Raw genomic sequence first — 20717 nt, forward strand, 5'->3', positions numbered from 1 at the left:
GAACTTAACTGTTTTGAGCCATTTTTTGAACTCAGCTAAAGTTATTTATCTTATAAATTTATGAACTCTCTACTCCTGTAATTGGAAATTGGGTATGTTTCTTCTTTATCTTGTATCAAAATAAAAACAAATACTATATTGTGCATCATTGAGAAATATTATCTACTTCATTTATGTTGTTCTCAGCAACTAGCAGCACTTTCAAAATTGTATATTTCACTAAATACCTCAGTACATATCTCAGGCCTTTAATCCAACAGTACTCTCTACAGGAGAGCTGTTGTAAATGCCATCAGGTGCAGGATAGTCTGTTTCATCAACCAATCAGATCAATGAACCCAGACTGTGACCTGCAGGCTTGGAAGTTCATCTCAGTTTCACAAGTGAATTAATTGCACTTCTCTTAATACAGGTGGAATTAGTACAAATGATTGCAGAATTTTAATGCAAAGTGCATTCAGTGTGACATGATTCAACCTGTCTTTTGCTCGAGTCTAATAATGCGGTAGAGGCACAACACCGGCCAAGCTTCCTGGGTGACTTTCTATTTATAATGCCCTGTTTTCAGGCCTTTTAAAAAGGCTTCAGAGATGAAAGTTTAGGACACAAAACAACTAATTACTACATTGTGAAATGTCTTAAGTGATTTTGTTTTAAAAAACTATTATATACCAAATATTTTAAAAAGGTCATAATTTTAAAATATTTTCAATTGATTAATCTTATCTGATTTAAAAAGTATTTTTCCAGAGGAACCCACTTTCTGCTATATTGAATAAATTTCAATAAAGGTTATTTCCTTTAAATAGATCAAGCAATTAAAAAAAAATTAAAATGCTACCCAATGGCACTTGTTCATGGCAAACTTATGCTTAATGTGGGTTGAGTGGAAAACACAACTTTTCAATCCATATAATTTTACATGGAGTGTGCTTTGGAATCCTTAATGGTGCTAAACTAAAAACCATATCCTGCAGAGTTTAAACCAGCAAGGATAAAATGTTTTTTAACTTGCATACTAAAAGTGAATGAAAGGGAGGGGGAAGGGGAAAGGAAAAAAAATTATATGTTTAATAACCTGGGCAGAAAAAAAATTCAAAAACATTAACGTCCAACATAAATTCCAATGAATGAGACTCCATGTTTGTAAAATTACGTTCACGGCTACAGAATTTATTTTCTATCATCTTTTCTTTTGGTAAAATAATCTACATTTGAATACACCAGACCCCCCCCCCCCATTTTTGCTATAGCTAATGGACATCAAATAGATAATAACGGAGAAACACGGCACCTTCATACTCATACGTTCATTCCTGAATCTATCTGGAAAGTTTTGTCAGTGTTACAATGTGGACTGAAAAGTTCAGGGCAAATTGAGCTGCAGCTTTCAAATTTCTGGAAGTGGGTGCATGCTCTGAATGCTACAATAGGCTGTCAGCAAGTTATGAAAACCTGACTTACAGACACCTGGGCATACAAATGAGTTCCCAGATTATTATTAAATTCAAAAGTCTGATGTTTGTATGTACTGTATGCTCATTCTGATGGAGAGCAGAACTAGCTTCCACTTTCTCTCCCCTTTTACTAATTGTTCGTTCTTAGCTCTCTTATCTTTCAAAGCCATTCAGTACAATGCTGTAAAGATATGATTCCACATAGGTTGATTTATGTGTATTTTCTGACAAATTCGTCTTCTGAGCATCTGTAAAAGAATTTGTTTGTTACCTGGCAACAGCCTATATCTAATTTGCTCTTATGATAGCCTCACCATCAATCCAGTGCAAAATTCTCCCATTCTTTGACATTTTGAGCATAATATAATAATGTTTGCTGAGTCAGCAAAAGATGGTCCCTGTCCATGGACGATATTTTCGCAAGGAGTTGTCGAGCAGAGAAGTCATATATAAGAGAAAAAGAAAAGAACAATACGTTGAAAAAAAGAATATGGTTTGTGTTGTCATAGCTATAAAATGTCAGGAAAGAAAAGAGCGGTGAATGTGCTTCCTGGAAGTTGTAGACAGATGATTTTTGGAAGCATATCCCACATGTCATGTGGTTATCCACTCCACGAACGAAATGTAATGGGAGCCTTGCAGGTTCTGCTTTCACTAAGATGTGAATGAATGAGTGACTTCACAGAATTAAAAACAGATGATTCATTTTCCTTCTTTTTTCCTGGAGGCAGGTGCTGACACCCTTTGGACCTCCAAGGGTGCTTTCAGATTAACTGAGAGCAGGAAGAATATGAGTCAACATGTGAGGTGTCATCAACCAAACACCCATAGATATGCTTTCCAATAGTAATCAACAAGTAACAATCACAAGCAGAAAGTTGGTTTGATTTCTCCTTCCACCTTTGTCGGTGCCCTACTGTTGCTTTCGTTGTCATCTGGGGATTAGACCTGTAGCACATCATGCATTCTGAAGCATCAGAGTACTTCAAAACACTTTGATTTTCACCTTATAATTCATAAGCCAGAAAATGTTTTCAATTAAACAAATATAACATTTGTTATTAATGCAAAAGGGTGAATAAATATTACCAGGGAAAGCATGAAATTTCAAATGTGATATTTCACTTACTTCCGTTCCTGTAGCAGTGCGATTTCTTTCTGCACTTTGTGGTACTCTTCAGCTATCCTGCAGTGCTTCTGAAACACCAGCATTGACTCTTTGGAGTTGAGGCATGGCTGCAGAGGCTAGGAAGCAAAAGAAATTAGGATCTCGGTGTGTGTCGCATCAAATGCATTTTTTCAATCAAGTTATAAATTCAGCCCACATCTATGCCAAAGCATTCTTCCACAAAGTGGTTAGACGTGGCTTCACCTCTTATTGTTCATAAGGTGTGTAGATGAGAGGGATATGGTTCGGGGTCAGCTAGATGGGATTAAGCAGAAGATCAGGCAAGCACAGACTAGATGGGCTGAAAAGCCTGTTTCTGTGCTGTAGTGTTCCATGACTCCAGTTCCATTTCAGCTTTCCACAAGAGATAACTGAAGGCTGGGAAGTTTTCCAAAACAAGATGGGAAACTAAAATTTAAAATCTGGGGCATTACACAATCTGAGTGTGTAATCGGCCAACCTGTCTTGGTGGTATGGTTTTTGCAGCAGGAAAGGAAAACGAAACAAGGAGAGGGAGGTAAGACAGTAGAACAATGAGGTCGCTGTCACTGCGTAATGCTGCATTCTTTTAATTCGTTATTTGACCTGAAATTACAACAAGCAGCCTCAAAGAAGCCAGAGAAGCAAAAACAAAATTAGAGGAATAATCACCCTGATTGACCTTGTACAACTGCCTTCAGAAGGTCACAGTTCACACATAGGTCAGGCAGCATCAGTGAGAAGAGACAGATGCTCATTACCTCACATCTGAAGCTGACAAAGGACCTGACAACTCAGACCTGAAATGCTAACGCTGTTTCTTTTTCCACAGACGTGCCTGAACTGATGAAGATGTCCGGTATTGTCTGTTTTAATTTCAGGTTATTGATTTTAAACTTGGAGCACATTCTTGTCTAAGTACATGGTGGGGAGATAGCAACCTGAAGTAAGGAAACCAGAAATAAAGAAATACAACACCAGAAGGAGCTATAAACTGAGACAAATTTCAGCAAAATGTATGTTAAGACTTTGCCTCTATTTAACAGTGATAAGCATTGATAAGAAAAATATCTCATTATTTTATCTGCAATATAGCACATCCCAGATACTATGGTTCAGTTATCTGCCTATGGGTGGTGCACAATGACAGTGGTACTTCCAAGTATTACTACTGAATTCTTTTTTCTTGAAATATAGTATCTTGTCTTTTATGGCTTATTAGCAAAACAATTATAAACTGTTGGCAATGCAATAGATAATCATATGAACACTCAAAACCCCTGCATAGGAAGCTCTAATCAGTCAGCAACTCATGGCGAACATTAAGCAACTCCACTCCTACCGGAGCTGCAAAGTCTGGTCTACCTTGAGGTACACCGTGACTAGTACTTGTGAAGAGATCGTTGATTTCTCAACCAGACAACACTGAAGCTAATGTGATGAGAGTGACCATGAGATGCAGGAGTTAATAAATAATTGAATTTAGCTGGAGTAGACCATTTGGCCTTTCTAGCCTAGTCTGCCATTCAACATGATCGTGGCTAATCATTCTAATTTAGTGGAGGCACAAGAGATTGTTGACGGTGAAACATGGAGAATTCGGGGAGTTGGGCAATATTTTCTGTGAGAAAGAAATTATGTACATTTCTGAGCAAAATCCTGCATCACCATATATTTCCCTTCACTAATATTTTTCTCTTCACAGATCCAACTATTTTTTATATTCCATGCAAGCTTATTCTCACACGGGAGTTTCCTCCTCAACATCTTAGTGATTCCTTTGGTGTCCGTTTGTTGCATTTTACACTGACTTCAAGTTTGAGATTTTGTTAGACAATAATACATGCTTTCTCCTTGGATCTACTCAGGAATTCCCCTTGTTGACCACAGTTAAGCTACTCTTCGCATCTGATTCTCTTCCCCTAGATGACAATGAGTAATTTTTGTGGTCTTACCATAGTCTCCTCAAATGTTTGCCATTGCCAGCCAACTATCAGCTCTTTAGTTAACACTTCCTAATCAATTTCAGTCAAATCTCGTCTCATACCATCGCATATCAGTATCCTCCATATCATCCTCTATTTTAATGAAGAAACAGATTACAGTCACTTCTTCCCCAGGAGTCCTGAACAACAAGACTGCTAATTAAAATGTTCCTAATACTTAATAACTAGTCCGGTTTGGCCTGTTATTTGGTGATTCCTTAATGTATTGATCCACAAAAGTTTTATATCCACTTCAAAATTATTCTTTCACTGTTTTGTTCTTAATTTGGCCAGTCCGATCTACGTGTAGGTTAAACTTACTTGTTATCATTGTACCCTGTGAGCATGTCTCTAATTTCTGGGTTAACGCGATTTTCATAATCACTTCTTATTTTGAGAGTTTGCGTACAAGCTTCACTCACAAGTTTGGCCCCTTGGAGTTGCTTAGCTCTGCCCAGACACATCCCACATCCTCTGTGTTGATATCCTTCCTCAACATTGTGTTGATTTCCTCTTGAACTAGAGGTGCTTCCTTACCTCCATTTCCTTTCTTTCCCCCCATCCTTCTGCGATACTAAATACTCTCAGATGTTCAGTTCCCATCCTTGATCCCCCTCCAGTGATGTTTCCATAATGCAAATCATCTCATATTAATTTAGATCTATTTGTGTGATTAATTCATCCACTTTATTACTGTTGGTGCATTCCGACGGTATTTTTTCCAAGATATTCCTATTGACATAGGAGACAGACAGAATACTAAGCTGGCTTGAAAGAAACTAATTTCTGAGGTAACATCAGGCTTAGTAACTTCACCACAGTCACAGTATAACCTGCATCCGTAAATTAATTGCATAATGTTGCATTGCATGTGAATGTGAGTGGCCAACTCACGGTTCTTCAGAGACTATGGCAAAATAATCTAAAAAGGAAAACATGGTTATTTTTGAAAAATGATTAATACTGTTAGGAAATATATTACTTTGCTTTAATGTAATAGTTCTGTTATAAAGAATAAAACTAGCTGTTTACTGGAAGTAAAACTGCTGGAGGAACTCATCTGAGGAGGCAAAGAAATATTCAATGCTTGAGTTTAGGAAACTGAATCAGGGCCTGAGTGCGTAGAGGGAAAAGAGTGAGTGTAAAGGGGAGAGCCAGGTGGGGGGGGGGGGGGAGGAATGAGTCAGGGGATGAGTCAGAGGCTGGTAGGTGATAGGTGGATCTAGGTGAGGTGGGAGATGACGGCCAAGTAAAGCAACATGGGGGGGGGGCGGGGGGGAGGGAATGTGGAGACAGAGGCTGGAAGGTGATAAATGGAACAGGATAATGGACAAGTGGAACCACATGGAGAGGAGTAGGGAAGTTCAGTGACAGAGACGGAACTCTTTAATTAGCCTGCTGAACACAGGATGAGGGGTTTATCTTTCACTATGGATTGTACAAAAAAACCATGTAAAAATGCAGATGTTTGTCACTTCATATTTTTATTCCATAAAAGGCTAACTTTTGTGCTGTACATTTAACTGAAAAATGATGGGAAAAGAGTTAAAAATGTAATAGTCTTATTGTGTCAAATATACACCAGATGGAGTTCATTCCATCAAATCTGATGTGTGTGAACACAACATCCATCTAGTTCTGGCACGCAAAATGTTATTTTTATTCATTCTTTATGTCATCTCATCTCTAATGGAAAGATACCCCCGATGCCAGGGTAGGGGCTAGGCAATAGCAGTGGGTAGATCAAAAACTGCATAAGATATATGTGATTTTAATAATATTGAGGTAGTTTAGCTAGAAATTTCACAAAGCAAGTAACATTAAATACAAATATATCTGGCAATGTCAGCAGCCGCCACTTTGGGGTAATAGCATTCTTAGGTATCTGTAAGACAGCACAGTCCTCAATCAGCCCCAGTTCCTTCAAAAGCAAACAACCATCACATCATCAAGCACATGGGGATTGTATGTATTATCATTTGCAAACAAGTTTCTCTTTCATTCAAAACCACTGCTTTATATGATACAGGATAAGCTGTGTTGTGTATTCTCTCAAATATTTTTATTGTATGTGGTATCTATTACCTCAAGATTATATTTATGTCTTTAAGTTCAAAGTAAATTTACTATCAAAGTACAGCTATGTCACTGTTTACAACCCTAAGATTCATTTTCATTAAGGCATACTCAGAAAATGCAAGAAGCATAATAGAATCAGTGAAAGACCGCGGCCAACAGGACTGACAAACAACTTCTATGTAAAAGACAATGTGCAAATACAAAAAAAAGTGAGAAAATGAGATGAAGAATCTTTGAAAGTGAGCCTGTAAGTTGTGGGAACAGTTCAGTGATGTGGCAAGTGAAGTTGAGTGAAGTTATCCCCACTGGTTCCAGAGCCTGATGGTTGAGTGGTAATAACTGTTCCTGAACCTGGTGATGTAGGTCCTGAGGCTCCTGCACCTCCTTCCTGATGGCAACAGGGAGAAGAGAGCGTGGCCAGGATGGTGGGGGTCCTTGATGATGGATGCTGCTTTCCTGCATCAATGCTCCGTGTAGATGTGCTCAATAGTGGGGAGGGCTTTACCCACGATGAACTAGGCCATATACACTATGTTTCAGAAGATTTTCCGTTCAAGGGCATTGGTGTTTCCATACCAGGCCGTGATGCAACCTGTCAATATACTCTCCACCACATATCTATAGTTTATTAAAGCAGTAGATGTCATGTCGAATCTTCGCAAGCTTCTAAGGAAGACAAGATGCTGTCATCCTTTCTTTGTAACTGCACTTACATGCTAGACCCAGGACGGATTCTATGCAATGATAACACCAAGGAATTTAAAGTTGTTGATCGTCTCCACATCTGATTCCCTGATAAGGAGTGGTTTCCTCCTCCTGAAGTCAATAATTAGCTCCTTGGTCTTGCTGACATTGAGTAAGAGGTTGTTGTGGAATCACTCAGTCAGATTTCCAATGTCCCTCCTATATGCTGATTTGTCACCACCTTTGATTCGGCCAACGTCTGCAGACTTAAACTATGGCATTGGGGTTGTGCTTAGCCACACAGTCTTAAGTGTAAAATGAGTAGAGCAGGGGACTATGCACACAGTCTTGTGGAGCACCACAATCTCTATCACCTGTGGTGTTGGGGATTGTGGGGGAGGTGCTGTTGCCAATCCGAACTGGCTGGATCCAGTTGCATAAGGAAGTATTGAGACCAAGGTCTTGAAGCTTATTAATTAGTTTTGAGGGGATCATCGTATCGAGTGCCGAGCTGTAGTTGATAAGGAGTCTCCTGATGTAGGTAAATTTGCTGTCCAGATGTTCCAGAGCTGAGCCAATGAAATGGCATCCGCTGTGGACCTGTCGTATGTGTAGGCAAACTGGAGCAGATCCAAGTCACTTCTCTGACAGGAGTTGATATGTTTCATCACCAACTGCTCAAAACCCTTCATCACTGTGGACAATAATCATTGGGGCATGTTACCACATTCTTCTTAGGCACTGGTATAATTGAAACCTGCTTGAAGCAGGTGGGTACCACAGACTGCCAAAGCAAGAGGTTAAACATATCGGTGATCAAACTAGTCAGTTGATAAGCACATTTCTTTAGTACTCAGCCAGTTACCCCATCTAAGCTGAATACTTTTCGTGAATTCATCCTCCTGTAGGACACCCTCACATCAGCCTCGGATACTGAAATCACAGGGTCATTGGGGACTCTGGCAGTCCATGAAGATTCCTCCATGTTTTGACAGTCAAAGCAAACATAGAAGGCATTGAGCTCATCTAGGGGTATGTCGTTTAGTCACCTATGTCTCTTAGTTACACTTCGTAAGAGCCCTGACACCACTGTCAAGCATCCTTCAGTGATTCAAGTTTGGTCCGGAGTTGACACTTTGCATGCAAGATGGCTTTCTGGAGATCGTACCTGGACCTATTTTATCTTACTTGGTCACCAGATCTGAATGCCACTGATCTGGCCCTCAACACATTGCAGATCTTATTCTTCATCCAGGGCTTCTGGTACGGGAAAACAGAATAATTTTGGGGGGACACATTCATCTACAATTGTGTTTATAATGTCTGTGACAACTGTGTTGTATTCAATCTGATGAGTCCTTGAACACGGCCCAGTCCACTGACTCAAAGCAATCCCTTAGCTGTTCCTCTGCCTCCCTCTTTGTTGTCCTAATCTCTGGTACTTTGTTGTCCTTATCTCTGGAACTTTGCTCTTTAGCCTCTGTCTGTATGCAGAGAGGAAAGGGATGGCCAAGTGATCAGATTTTCTGAAATACAGTCTGGGCATGGAATGGTAGGCATTCCTTATCATAGTATACCAATAGTATAGAGTGTTGGGACCCCTGTTGCTGCAGGTGATATGCTGATGATAATTGGGCAGAGATTTCTTCAAACAAGCCTGATTGAAGTCTCTGACAATGATTTGAAATGTGTTGGGTGGACTCTTTCTTGTTTGGTAATGGCAGTGCTCAATATCTTGAGTGCCTGATTACCATCGGCTTTTGGTGATATGTTAACTGAGGTCAGAATCATGGAGGAGAACTCTCTTGGTAAGTAGACACTTAGTCATTAGATATTCCAGGTTGGGGGAATCAGGATTACGATAAAGGCACCACATTTGAGTACCACAAAGAGTTTCTTATGAAACTCAGAACGTCACCTTTTGCCTTCTCTGAATCAGTAGTTTGGTCCATCCTGTGCATCGGGAAGCCTTTGGGTCTTACCGATACATCTGGCATCTCCGGAGTGAGTCATGTCTCCATGAACACAGCAAATGCTCATTTCCCTCTGAAACAGCAATCTTGCCCTTAGTCTTGGTTTCCAGTGATTGTACATTTGCTAACAAGACGCTGGATAGATCAGGAAACGATCAACTTCCACCTTAAATATACGCACAGAATTGGCCTCCACCACTGTACGTGGCACAGCATTGAGAATCAGAATCGGAATCAGGTTTATTATCACTGGCTTGTGTTGTGAAATTTGTTAACTTAGCAGCAGCAGTTCAGAACAATACATAATATAGAAGAAAATAATCAATTACAGTTTATATATATTGGAGATTAAAATTCGTGCAAAAATAGAAATATATATTGAAAAAGTGAGGTAGTGTTCACGGGTTTAAATTTCACAGATTTACTACTCTCTGGCTAAAGTAAATCCTCCTTACCACTGTTCTAAAGGGTTGTTCCTCTTGAAGCTGTGTTCTCTAATTCTGGGTACCCCCACCATAGGAAACATCCTCTCCACATCCACCCTATCTAATACTTCCAACATTTGGTAGATTTCAATGAGATCCCTGCCCCCACTGCATTCTTCTAAATTCCAGTGAGTACAGGCCCAAAGCTGCCAAATACTCCTCATATATTAACTCCTTCATTCCCAGAATCATCCTCGTGAACTTCCTTTGGACTCTCTCCAATGACAACACACCCTTTCTGAAATATGGGGCCCAAAACTGTTGACAATACTCCAAGTGCAACCTGACTAGTGTCTTGTAAATGCTCGGCATCATCTCCTTGCTTTTATATTCTTATCTCCTTGAAGTAAATGCCAACATTGCATTTGTCTTCTTTACCACAGACTCAACCTGTAAATTAACCTTCTGTGAGTCTTGCACGAGGACTCCTAAGTCCCTCTGCACCTCTGATGTTTGAACCTTCTCTCCATTTAGATAATAGTACGTACAATTGATCCTTTTATCATAATGCATCATCATACATTTCCCAGCTTTTCTGCCCATTCTTCCAGTGACAGTCCTCCCCTCTTCCCTCCCTTCCAGCCATAATGATGTACCTTTGTCCGCTTAAAGGTGATGTACCTGCTTGTTGAGAGTTAAGTCTGCTGAGTCCTTCAGAAGATCATGAAATCACTAGATCATTAAGACGGTTCAAAAGTACTTTGCTTAAAGGAAAATTGCATGCTGCAGATTGCTGTGAGAGTAATTTAAAAGAGGCATGCTTGGAAATTTTGTAAGCAGCCCGAAATATATCACCATGGTCACCAATGTCTCCTTGCTAGTCTTTGGGCTATATTATATATAATTCTTGTTTTCATCTACAAAGGTGAGTCATAGTTGTGTTTTTTCTAGGGGTGGTAGAAAATAGCTCTCTGCAATTGGCAAATTAACAATAACATTGTTTTAAATGTAATCCAATATCAACGACAGATTCAATTTCTGAAATGAATAAAAGAATTGTTTTAGATTCCTGCCACTTTAGTTTTTTTTTGGTATGCTATTACTACCATAGTCATCAGGGCAAAATCCTTTACAATATCCCAAAAAAAAGAGTTTGGAATAACCAGAGTTGCCAAGACCAAATCAATGTTGGATTTAATAAGACCTTTAGTTTCAATTAAATTCATGATTTAGTCAGGAAGTTTCTTTAGTTGAATGCTGATTAGGCAAGGCCAGGGCAAATGAATTTATCGAGTGGGAGAGAGAGCAGTCTGAGGCCAAGGAGATGGTGCAATGACTAAAATGGGAGAAAATAACAGACAAGGCTCTCAAAGAAAAATCAAAGAGACTGACAGAGGATGAGATAGCATGCTGTAATCATGTTTGTAGTGCTGTGAAAGGATATAACCTCTAAGGAATATTAGATATAGGAGCAGGAGCAGGAACAGGTCATCTGGCCCTTCAAACCTTCTCCTCGGTTCATCAAGATTGCAGATGTTCTTCTATCTTAGCCCCATTTTCCTGCACTATCCACAAGAAGCTTTGATTCACTTGATATCCAGAAATTGATGGATCTCTGCTTCATATTAACTCAACCCCCTACTGAGCCTCCACAGCTCTTGTGTTAGAGAATTCCAAAGATACACCACCCCTTGAGTAAGGAACTTCTCTCCTAAATGTCCTGCCCTTTCCCTTACAGCAAAGGAAAATAGATCCTATGCATCTACTACTTCAAGCACTCTAAGAATGTTCCAAGTTTCAATGTGGTCACCTTAAAACTCTAGAGCATGCAGAGCTGCTCTATTTGATTTCTCATTGTACAGCAATTACTCCATCCCAGGAAATGATATGGCAAGTATATCCTTGTTTCAGATACATAAACTAAAACTTACACAATACTCCTGATGCAGTCTCACCAAGACCTACATGATTGTTGTAAGTGATCTTAACACTAGTACTCAATTTTTCCCACAATAAAGATTATCATACCATTTGCATTCCTAATTGTTTGTATGTTAGCTCACTGTGCTAACATACAAGGAACCTAGCTGTCTTTGAACATAAATATAACCCAATCGCTCACCATTAATGAAGTACTCTCTTTCAATTTTGTGCACCAAAGTAACGTTCCCAAAGCTTTCCACATTATGGCATATCTGCCATGTTCTCATCTTTGTCTATCCATGTCTATAACCCTTTGAATTCAGTTTATATTTTTGTCCCTATGTACAATCACATCTAGTTTTATACTATCGGCAGATTTGGAAATATAATATTTGATTCCATCAGTTAAATTTGTTTACAGATTCCAAACAGCTTGGGCTCAAGATCTTGTCCACATGATGCCCCATTAGTCAACAGTTTGCCAACCCACGAAACATCCAATAATCCACTCTGCTTTCAAGCTGTTAACCAAATTTCAACTTGTATCAGTTTGTTAACCACAATTCCATGTGTTTTAGCCTTGTCAAACAACCTTCTACATGGGATCTTACCAAAAGCCTTCTGAAAATCGTAATAAGCCACGTCTTCCACTCCACGCCTCATCTATTTTACTAGTTTTACCCTTAAACAACCGCAGTAGAGTTGTCAAACATGATCTACTTCTCATAATGATCTGAATGGTGTTACACCACATAATGAACCGGGTTTCTAGATGTCAGAACAGTACAGAGGTTAGGGAAAGTGGAAAGCAGGAGAGGGAAACAGATTGAGGGAGGAAGGTGATGGGACCAAGAAAGGAAGTAGAATGCTATGTTGGCTGCTCAGACCAAACCGTAAAAGATGATTGTAAGCAGGGATAGGGAACTTCGAGCTGTGCAGGGATGATACAGCTCACAGAGCAGTAAAAGAGTGAAGCACTGGGGCCAAATCAAAAAATGTCATTGCAGCTGGAGAGCAGAGATAGTAATTCTGGCTTTCGGAAAGCAGTAACCTATATCCATATGTAAATGATTCTGTATCAAAGTAATTTCATCATTTGGAATATTTTGTAACCATAAAGCCTAGGTGTCCGCCTATGACTGTTTATGATAAATATAAAATATTTGGCGATATAATATTTCCAAAACAAAATCAAAAAGTCATGTTATACAATATTTGAAAACTCTGTTTCTTTGTTACTTAGCAAAATGAAAAATTATGCCCTTAGTCCAATGAGTTTTGAGCTTCTAGGGTTACCTTTAAAAATTCATGCATGTAAAATTCATTATGAACAAAGTACACATGCATTTATACACATATAAATGCATATACAGGTTATTGACTTGCAAAAACTTTAAAACTACATTTTAATTATTATATTTTCTATCCTTTTTAATTTAATCTTTTCAACTGCTGAAATAGGCAGGCATCCAACTCTTATCATGAGACATAGTTAATGAAATGGAAATTCCTCCGTGTTGTAAATCTTTTCAATCAGCTCATCTTCCTGGCTGTTTGGTTACTGAACTGTTCCTGTGCTAAGAATGCTTCATGAGTTTTTATTTCTTCATTTCCCAAATGCGCTGCCAGGGTGGCAGCGGAGGTGAATATGAAAGAATTTGAAAGACTTAGATGAATACAGAGAATGGCGGCATATGAATATCGTGTAGGTAGAAAGAATTTTAGTTAACCACTTAATTACTAGTTTAATTAGTTCTGCACAACATTGTGCACTGAAGGGCCTGTTCTTGTTCTCTGCTTACATACATTTACTATCATCTTAAGTCAATCTTTTGTTCTAACTCTCGAAAACACATTGACAGAATCCATGCATTATGATGGTTTCCTAGTACGCTGTGAACTTCTACCATGTTATTATACTCGTTTGCCTGAATATCCTCTCTGAACTCGTAACATTACACCTACTTTCTTGAATCTTTAATGGAGGAAATAAAGGATGAAGAATTAAGTTTCACTTGATTTCATAACAGTGAAAATTTATTATTGATATTTGATAGGTAGAACTGCTTTGTGGCAGCTCAAAATTGTTACCATCCTTTATATATAGGTGATATTGAATTACTGCCTCATAGCTGCAGTGACTTCTTGTGATGTGTGAACTGAATTTTCACATTCTCCCTTTGACCATGTGAGTTTTCTCCTGGTACTCCAGTTTCTTCCCAAATCCTAAAGGTACACCCAGTGGCCACTTCATTAGTTACCTCCTGCACCTAACAAAATGGCCACTGGGAGTATGTTCATGGTCTTCTGTTGCTGTAGTCCATCCACTTCATGGTTCAATGTGTTGTGCATTCAGAGATACTCTACTGCACCACATATGTAATGCTTGGTTATTTGAGTTATTGTCACCTTCCTGTCAGCTTGAACCAGTCTGGCCAGTGTCCTCTGACCTCTCTCACTGACAAGGCATTTTTGCCCATAGAACTGCCACTCACTGGATGTTTTTCTTGTTTTTGCACCATTCTCTGTAACTTCTAGATTCTTGTACATGAAAATTCCAGGGGATCAGCAGTTTCTGAGATACTCAAACCACCCCATCTGGCACCAACAATCATTCCACGGTCAAAGTCACTTAGATCACATTTCTTCACTATTCTTAAGAATAACAATTGAACCTCTTGACTGCGTCTACATGCTTTCAAGTATAGAGTGCTGCCATAGGATTGGCTTATTAGACATTTGCATTAGCAAGCAGGTCTGCCTAATAAAGTGGTTACTGAGTGCATTGTGAAAGACTAATTGGCCACTGTAAATTGCTTCTAGTGTGAAGGTGAATGGTAGGGTAGAGCCTCAGGTGGAGAGGGAGTGGAAATTTGATGGAATGTTACCACAATATTTTACAGGAAAAATTGGTGTGGGGATGGGATTGTGAGTTGGTGCAGATTGAATGGACCAAAATGGCCTCCTTCTATGTCATAAGGAAATATAAACCTAAAATGAATACATTATGCTGATAACATATGACAGAAGATGTAAATATTTTGTGTGAATGAATTCAGTTTAGCAGCTGGGTGTTGTGTTGTAAATACTGCCACACTGCTTGGTCAATTGTCTCACATATGTCTAAATCCCCATTATGACCGTTCTTTTCCTTTCCTCTGTAATATAGTCCAGATGTTCACCCTCTGATTGCGGCATTATACACAAACCCCTTCCCTTCACACTTCAACTGCCCACTTACAGTCTTAGTTTTCTTACTCTGGAATTCCCATTCTAATTTCCTCTGTATTCTTACCCCAGCTTCCTCCTTTAACAACCACACACTGAAACCACCTCTTCAAACAAACTTTTAGCCAATCAACCTGATAATTTCAGGTCATTAATTTCCTCCTCCATTTATTTAATGTTGTGGATATTTTTCCACAAAAAAGACATACTTGTAAATGTTAATGTACTACCTTAGCATTTCAGGGCAAATGTATGGAATAAGTGCCCTGGATTAAGATAATTTATTCTATTTTCATTAAAATAGCACAATTAAAATTCAAATAGCTACAGAAAGTGTGTGTTTTTTTTTCTCGCTTGTTTTAATGGACTGCCCAGGCTATAAAGATGGGCTGGTATCAGTGTGGCTCTCCCAGAAATTTTACATATTCAGCTAGTGAGAATGATATGAAGTGACCAATTCTGTGTACCGACTTATCCCAGGGTTAAACAACTGAAACAAAAGGTTTTCAAAATGACCAGTAGTGGGTGAGTCCCTGCAGTGAACTCTGTGACAAAAACTGTGATCACATTAACTTCTACTGAAAGCTTACTAGATGCAAAAGATATAAAAGCAGACATAACAATCTTTTGACTTTCTACACCCCCAAAGTGGAAAGTTTCGATTTCACTGAAGGGAGTAAATTTAGCAATGTTATCTTTATGGGGCAACGTAAAACGCCAAGCTGTCTGGATTAGACTAAAGGAGTCAACATGAACTGATCTGCAGTTACCTTCAATATTCCCTATAAGTTCCCCGATGTGTAAATTAAGTATTGATATTGTAAAATGAACATTTTCTATTGTTCTGAACTTAGCCACTTATCCAGATAATAAAGTACAAATTCACATTTTTATTAATATTAGATCCAAGTGTTTTATACTTTTAACAGGAACAAGCCTATTAATATTGCTTGTTGGGGTGACAAGAATTATAGTCTCTTATTCTTTAAATTAAACACAATTCAAAGCGCTTTACCTGGAGGTGCTGATCAAGTTGAAGATAAACATTGGGAATGAAGTCATCAGGGATATTCAATTCTAGGTAAAGATAAAGGAACAGGAAAGGTGAAGCACACAGTACTGAATTTACAGCAGAGAAGATGTTAATTATTTTTGTTAAAACTGGAAGAACATTGCTTCCTAGTCTGATCATTGCCCAGGGTCATTATTCTTCCTGTTGCTGAATGAAAGCAAATGCGAGAGTTGATCCTCTATTTCCCTACATTAAAAGAAATAATATAAGTGCACACTGGCCCAATGCTTCCCAATACTGTGAGGACGACATTTCCTAACAACGTTATAGCTAGATAGAGTGAAGATGATTGGGTAATTCCCCCGTCAATCAACATGGCAACCACACTGCTGTACCGGGATTGCTTTATACACATATCTTATACACAACTACTTAACTAGTGCACTGCAATTTTCATACTTTTATTTGGAATAGTTGTTGTAGTTTCTTTTTTACCACTTCTTGTATTAACTCCATTTTCTGAGTAAATTATCCATGTGTGTAATACTTTAAACTGTATAGAGTCACACAGCCTGGAATAAGCCATCCATACATAATAACCCCATTTTCCAGTATGGAACCCACAGACTAGATAATTCAACATGTCTGAAATGCTGTCTGCCACTCTGCTTCCACCACTCTCTCAGAGCCTGCATTCCAGGTACTCATCACTCTTTTGGTAAAAATTGTCTGCCACCAGATCCCATCTAAATCTCTTACCCTTTAACCTAAATCTATGTCCTCTAGTTTACCTACCTCTGACGCGGGAGAAGTTTCTTACAGTCTACTCCCTTAAAACACTCCCAGTACTATTTACCTCAGTCATGTCCTTTCTTAACTTCCTCAGATCCGCAGGAAACAAACCTGGTCTCTCCTCATAACTAAAACACCTCGTTCCAGGCAACATATGCTGAGTCTCCACTGGACCTTCTCCAGCACCATCACATCTTTCTCAAGGTGTGGTAACCAGAACTACATGTTGTGCTCCAGCTGAGGTCTGAACAGTGTTTTATAAAGATTGAGCAGAAACCTCCTGCTCTTTTATTCAACGCCCAGAGTAATGAAGGCCAGTATTCCATATGCCTTCCTAACCAATTATGTAGCTGTGTTGCCATCTTCCATAATCTTTGGACACCAAGGGTGAGAGGGTGAGAGGGTGAGTGTGTGAGAGATTGTGAGAGAGGGTGAGAGGGTGAGTGTGACAGAGTGCATGTGAGAGGGTGAGAGGGTGAGAGGCTGAGGGGCTGAGGGGCTGAGGGGGTGAGGAGGTGAGAGGGTGAGTGTGAGAGAGGGCAAGAGGCTGAGAGGGTGAGAGGGTGAGAGGGTGAGTGTGTGAGAGATTGTGAGAGAGTGCGTGAGAGAGTGAGTGTGAGAGAAGGTGAGAGGCTGAGAGGCTGAGAGGGTGAGAGGGTGAGAGGGGCTGAGGGGGTGAGGGGGTGAGAGGGTGAGTGTGAGAGAGGCTGAGAGAGTGAAAGAGTGAGAGGGTGAGAGAGTGAGAGAGTGAGAGAGTGAGAGGGTGAGGGGGTGAGACGGTGAGAGGCTGAGAGGCTGATAGGGTGTGTGTGAGAGAGGGTGAGAGGGTGAGAGGCTGAGGGGGTGAGGGAGTGAGAGGGTGAGAGGGTGAGAGGGTGAGGGGGTGAGGGGGTGAGGGGGTGAGAGGGTGAGAGGCTGAGAGGGTGTGTGTGAGAGAGGGTGAGAGGGTGAGGGTGTGAGAGGGTGAGAGGGTGAGAGGGTGAGAGGGTGAGGGGGTGAGAGGGTGAGAGGGTGAGGGGATGAGAGGGTGAGAGGGTGAGAGGGTGAGAGGCTGAGGGAATGAGAGAGTGAGAGGGTGAGAGGGTGAGAGTGTGAGAGGGTGAGTGTGAGAGAGGGTGAGAGGGTGAGGGGGTGAGAGGGTGAGAGAGTGAGGGGGTGAGGGGGTGAGAGGGTGAGGGGGTGAGAGGCTGAGGGGCTGAGGGGGTGAGAGAGTGAGAGGGTGAGAGGGTGAGAGGGTGAGAGAGTGAGGGGGTGAGGGGGTGAGAGGGTGAGGGGGTGAGAGGCTGAGGGGCTGAGGGGGCGAGAGAGTGAGAGGGTGAGAAGGTGAGAGGGTGAGTGTGAGAGAGTGCGTGTGAGAGAGGGTGAGAGGCTGAGAGGCTGAGAGGGTGAGAGGGGCTGAGGGGGTGAGGGGGTGAGAGGGTGAGTGTGAGAGAGGCTGAGAGAGTGAGAGAGTGAGAGGCTGAGAGGCTGAGAGGGTGAGAGAGTGAGAGAGTGAGAGGGTGAGAGGGTGAGAGGGTGAGAGAGTGAGAGAGTGAGAGAGTGAGAGGGTGAGAGAGTGAGGGGGTAAGAGGGTGAGAGGGTGAGAGGGTGAGGGGGTGAGAGGGTGAGAGGCTGAGAGGGTGAAAGGCTGAGAGGGTATGTGTGAGAGAGGGTGAGAGGGTGAGAGAGTGAGGGTGTGAGAGGGTGAGAGGGTGAGAGGCTGAGGGGGTGAGGGGGTGAGAGGGTGAGAGGGTGAGGATGTGAGGGGGTGAGAGGGTGAGAGGGTGAGAGGGTGAGAGGGTGAGAGGCTGAGAGGGTGAGAGAGTGAGAGGGTGAGTGTGAGAGAGGGTGAGAGGGTGAGGGTGTGAGAGGGTGAGAGAGTGAGAGGGTGAGGGGATGAGGGGGTGAGAGGGTGATGGGGTGAGAGGCTGAGGGGCTGAGGGGGTGAAAGAGTGAGAGGGTGAGAGGGTGAGAGAGTGGGTGTGAGAGAGGGTGAGAGGGTGAGAGGGTGAGGGTGTGAGAGAGTGAGAGGGTGAGAGAGTGAGAGGGTGAGGGGTGAGAGGGTGTGAGGGTGTGAGGGTGAGAGGGTGAGAGGGTGAGAGGATGAGAGGGTGAGAGAGTGAGGGGTTGAGGGGGTGAGAGGGTGAGAGGCTGAGAGGGTGAGAGAGTGAGAGGGTGAGAGGGTGAGAGGGTGAGAAAGTGAGGGGATGAGGGAGTGTGAGGGTGAGAGGGTGAGAGAGTGAGGGGTTGAGGGGGTGAGAGGGTGAGAGGGTGAGTGTGAGAGAGGGTGAGAGGGTGAGAGGGTGAGTGTGAGAGAGGGTGAGGGGGTGAGAGGGTGAGGGGTGAGAGGGTGAGAGGGTGAGGGGGTGAGAGGGTGAGAGGCTGAGAGGCTGAGAGGGTGTGTGTGAGAGAGGGTGAGAGGGTGAGAGGGTGAGTGTGAGAGAGGGTGAGAGGGTGAGAGGGTGAGAGGCTGAGGGGGTGAGAGAGTGAGAGGGTGAGACGGTGAGAGGGTGAGAGGGTGAGGGGATGAGGGAGTGTGTGAGAGGGTGAGAGAGTGAGAGGTTGAGGGGGTGAGAGGGTGAGAGGGTGAGAGGGTGAGAGAGCAAGAGGGTGAGAGGCTGAGGTGTTGAGGGGGTGAGAGGGTGAGTGTGAGAGAGGGTGAGAGGGTGAGAGGGTGAGTGTGAGAGAGGGTGAGGGGGTGAGAGGGTGAGGGGTGAGAGGGTGAGAGGGTGAGGGGGTGAGAGGGTGAGAGGCTGAGAGGCTGAGAGGGTGTGTGTGAGAGAGGGTGAGAGGGTGAGTGTGAGAGAGGGTGAGAGGGTGAGTGTGAGAGAGGGTGAGAGGGTGAGAGGGTGAGGGGGTGAGAGGGTGAGGGGGTGAGAGAGTGAGAGGGTGAGAAGGTGAGTGTGAAGGTGAGTGTGAGAGAGGGTGAGAGGGTGAGTGTGAGAGATGTTGAGAGGGTGAGAGGATGAGAGAGTGAGAGGTTGAGAGGGTGAGAGGGTGTGAGGGTGTGAGGGTGAGAGGGTGTGAGGGTGTGAGGGTGAGAGGGTGAGAGGGTGAGAGAGTGAGAGGGTGAGAGGCTGAGAGGCTGAGAGGCTGAGAGGGTGAGTGTGAGAGGGTGAGAGAGTGAGAGAGTGAGAGGGTGAGAGGGTGAGAGGGTGAGAGGGTGAGGGGGTGAGGGGGTGAGAGGGTGAGAGGGTGAGAGGGTGAGGGGGTGAGAGGGTGAGGGGGTGGAGGGTGAGAGGGTGAGAGGCTGTGGGGCTGAGGGGTTGAGAGAGGCTGAGAGGGTGAGAGGGTGAGTGTGAGAGAGGGTGAGAGTGAGAGGGTGAGAGGATGAGGGGGTGAGGGGGTGATAGTGTGAGAGGGTGAGTGTGAGAGAGGGTGAGAGGGTGTGAGGGTGAGAGGGTGAGAGGCTGAGAGGGTGAGAGGCTGAGAGGGTGAGAGAGTGAGAGGGTGAGAGGGTGAGAGGGTGAGGGGGTGAGGGGGTGAGAGGGTGAGGGGGTGAGGGGGTGAGAGGGTGAGGGGGTGGAGGGTGAGAGGGTGAGAGGGTGAGAGGCTGTGGGGCTGAGGGGTTGAGAGAGGCTGACAGGGTGAGAGGGTGAGAGTGTGAGAGGGTGAGTGTGAGAGAGGGTGAGAGGGTGAGGGGGTGAGAGGGTGAGAGGGTGAGAGAGTGAGGGGGTGAGGGGGTGAGGGGGTGAGAGGGTGAGGGGGTGAGAGGCTGAGGGGCTGAGGGGGTGAGAGAGTGAGAGGGTGAGAGGGTGAGAGGGTGAGAGAGTGAGAGAGTGAGGGGGTGAGGGGGTGAGAGGGTGAGGGGGTGAGAGGCTGAGGGGCTGAGGGGGCGAGAGAGTGAGAGGGTGAGAAGGTGAGAGGGTGAGTGTGAGAGAGTGCGTGTGAGAGAGGGTGAGAGGCTGAGAGGCTGAGAGGGTGAGAGGGGCTGAGGGGGTGAGGGGGTGAGAGGGTGAGTGTGAGAGAGGCTGAGAGAGTGAGAGAGTGAGAGGCTGAGAGGCTGAGAGGCTGAGAGGGTGAGAGAGTGAGA

At 42.9% G+C, this 20717-nt stretch overlaps 1 protein-coding gene across 9 annotated transcripts in view; it reads right to left on the reverse strand.

The window, feature by feature from the left end:
* map3k7cl (map3k7 C-terminal like) overlaps positions 1-20717 on the reverse strand; it is an 80393-nt gene that overhangs the window by 17225 nt on the left and 42451 nt on the right. For all 9 annotated transcript variants that reach the window (XM_072260603.1, XM_072260601.1, XM_072260595.1 and 6 more), the window contains 2 exons: positions 15917-15978; positions 2587-2702 (listed from right to left, as the gene is read on the reverse strand). In XM_072260603.1, coding sequence (XP_072116704.1) covers positions 2587-2702; positions 15917-15978 — 178 coding nt within the window. The remainder of the gene's footprint in view (positions 1-2586; positions 2703-15916; positions 15979-20717) is intronic.

The sequence above is a fragment of the Mobula birostris genome, chromosome 6 (genome assembly GCF_030028105.1).
Source record: "Mobula birostris isolate sMobBir1 chromosome 6, sMobBir1.hap1, whole genome shotgun sequence".
Taxonomy (NCBI): domain Eukaryota; kingdom Metazoa; phylum Chordata; class Chondrichthyes; order Myliobatiformes; family Myliobatidae; genus Mobula; species Mobula birostris.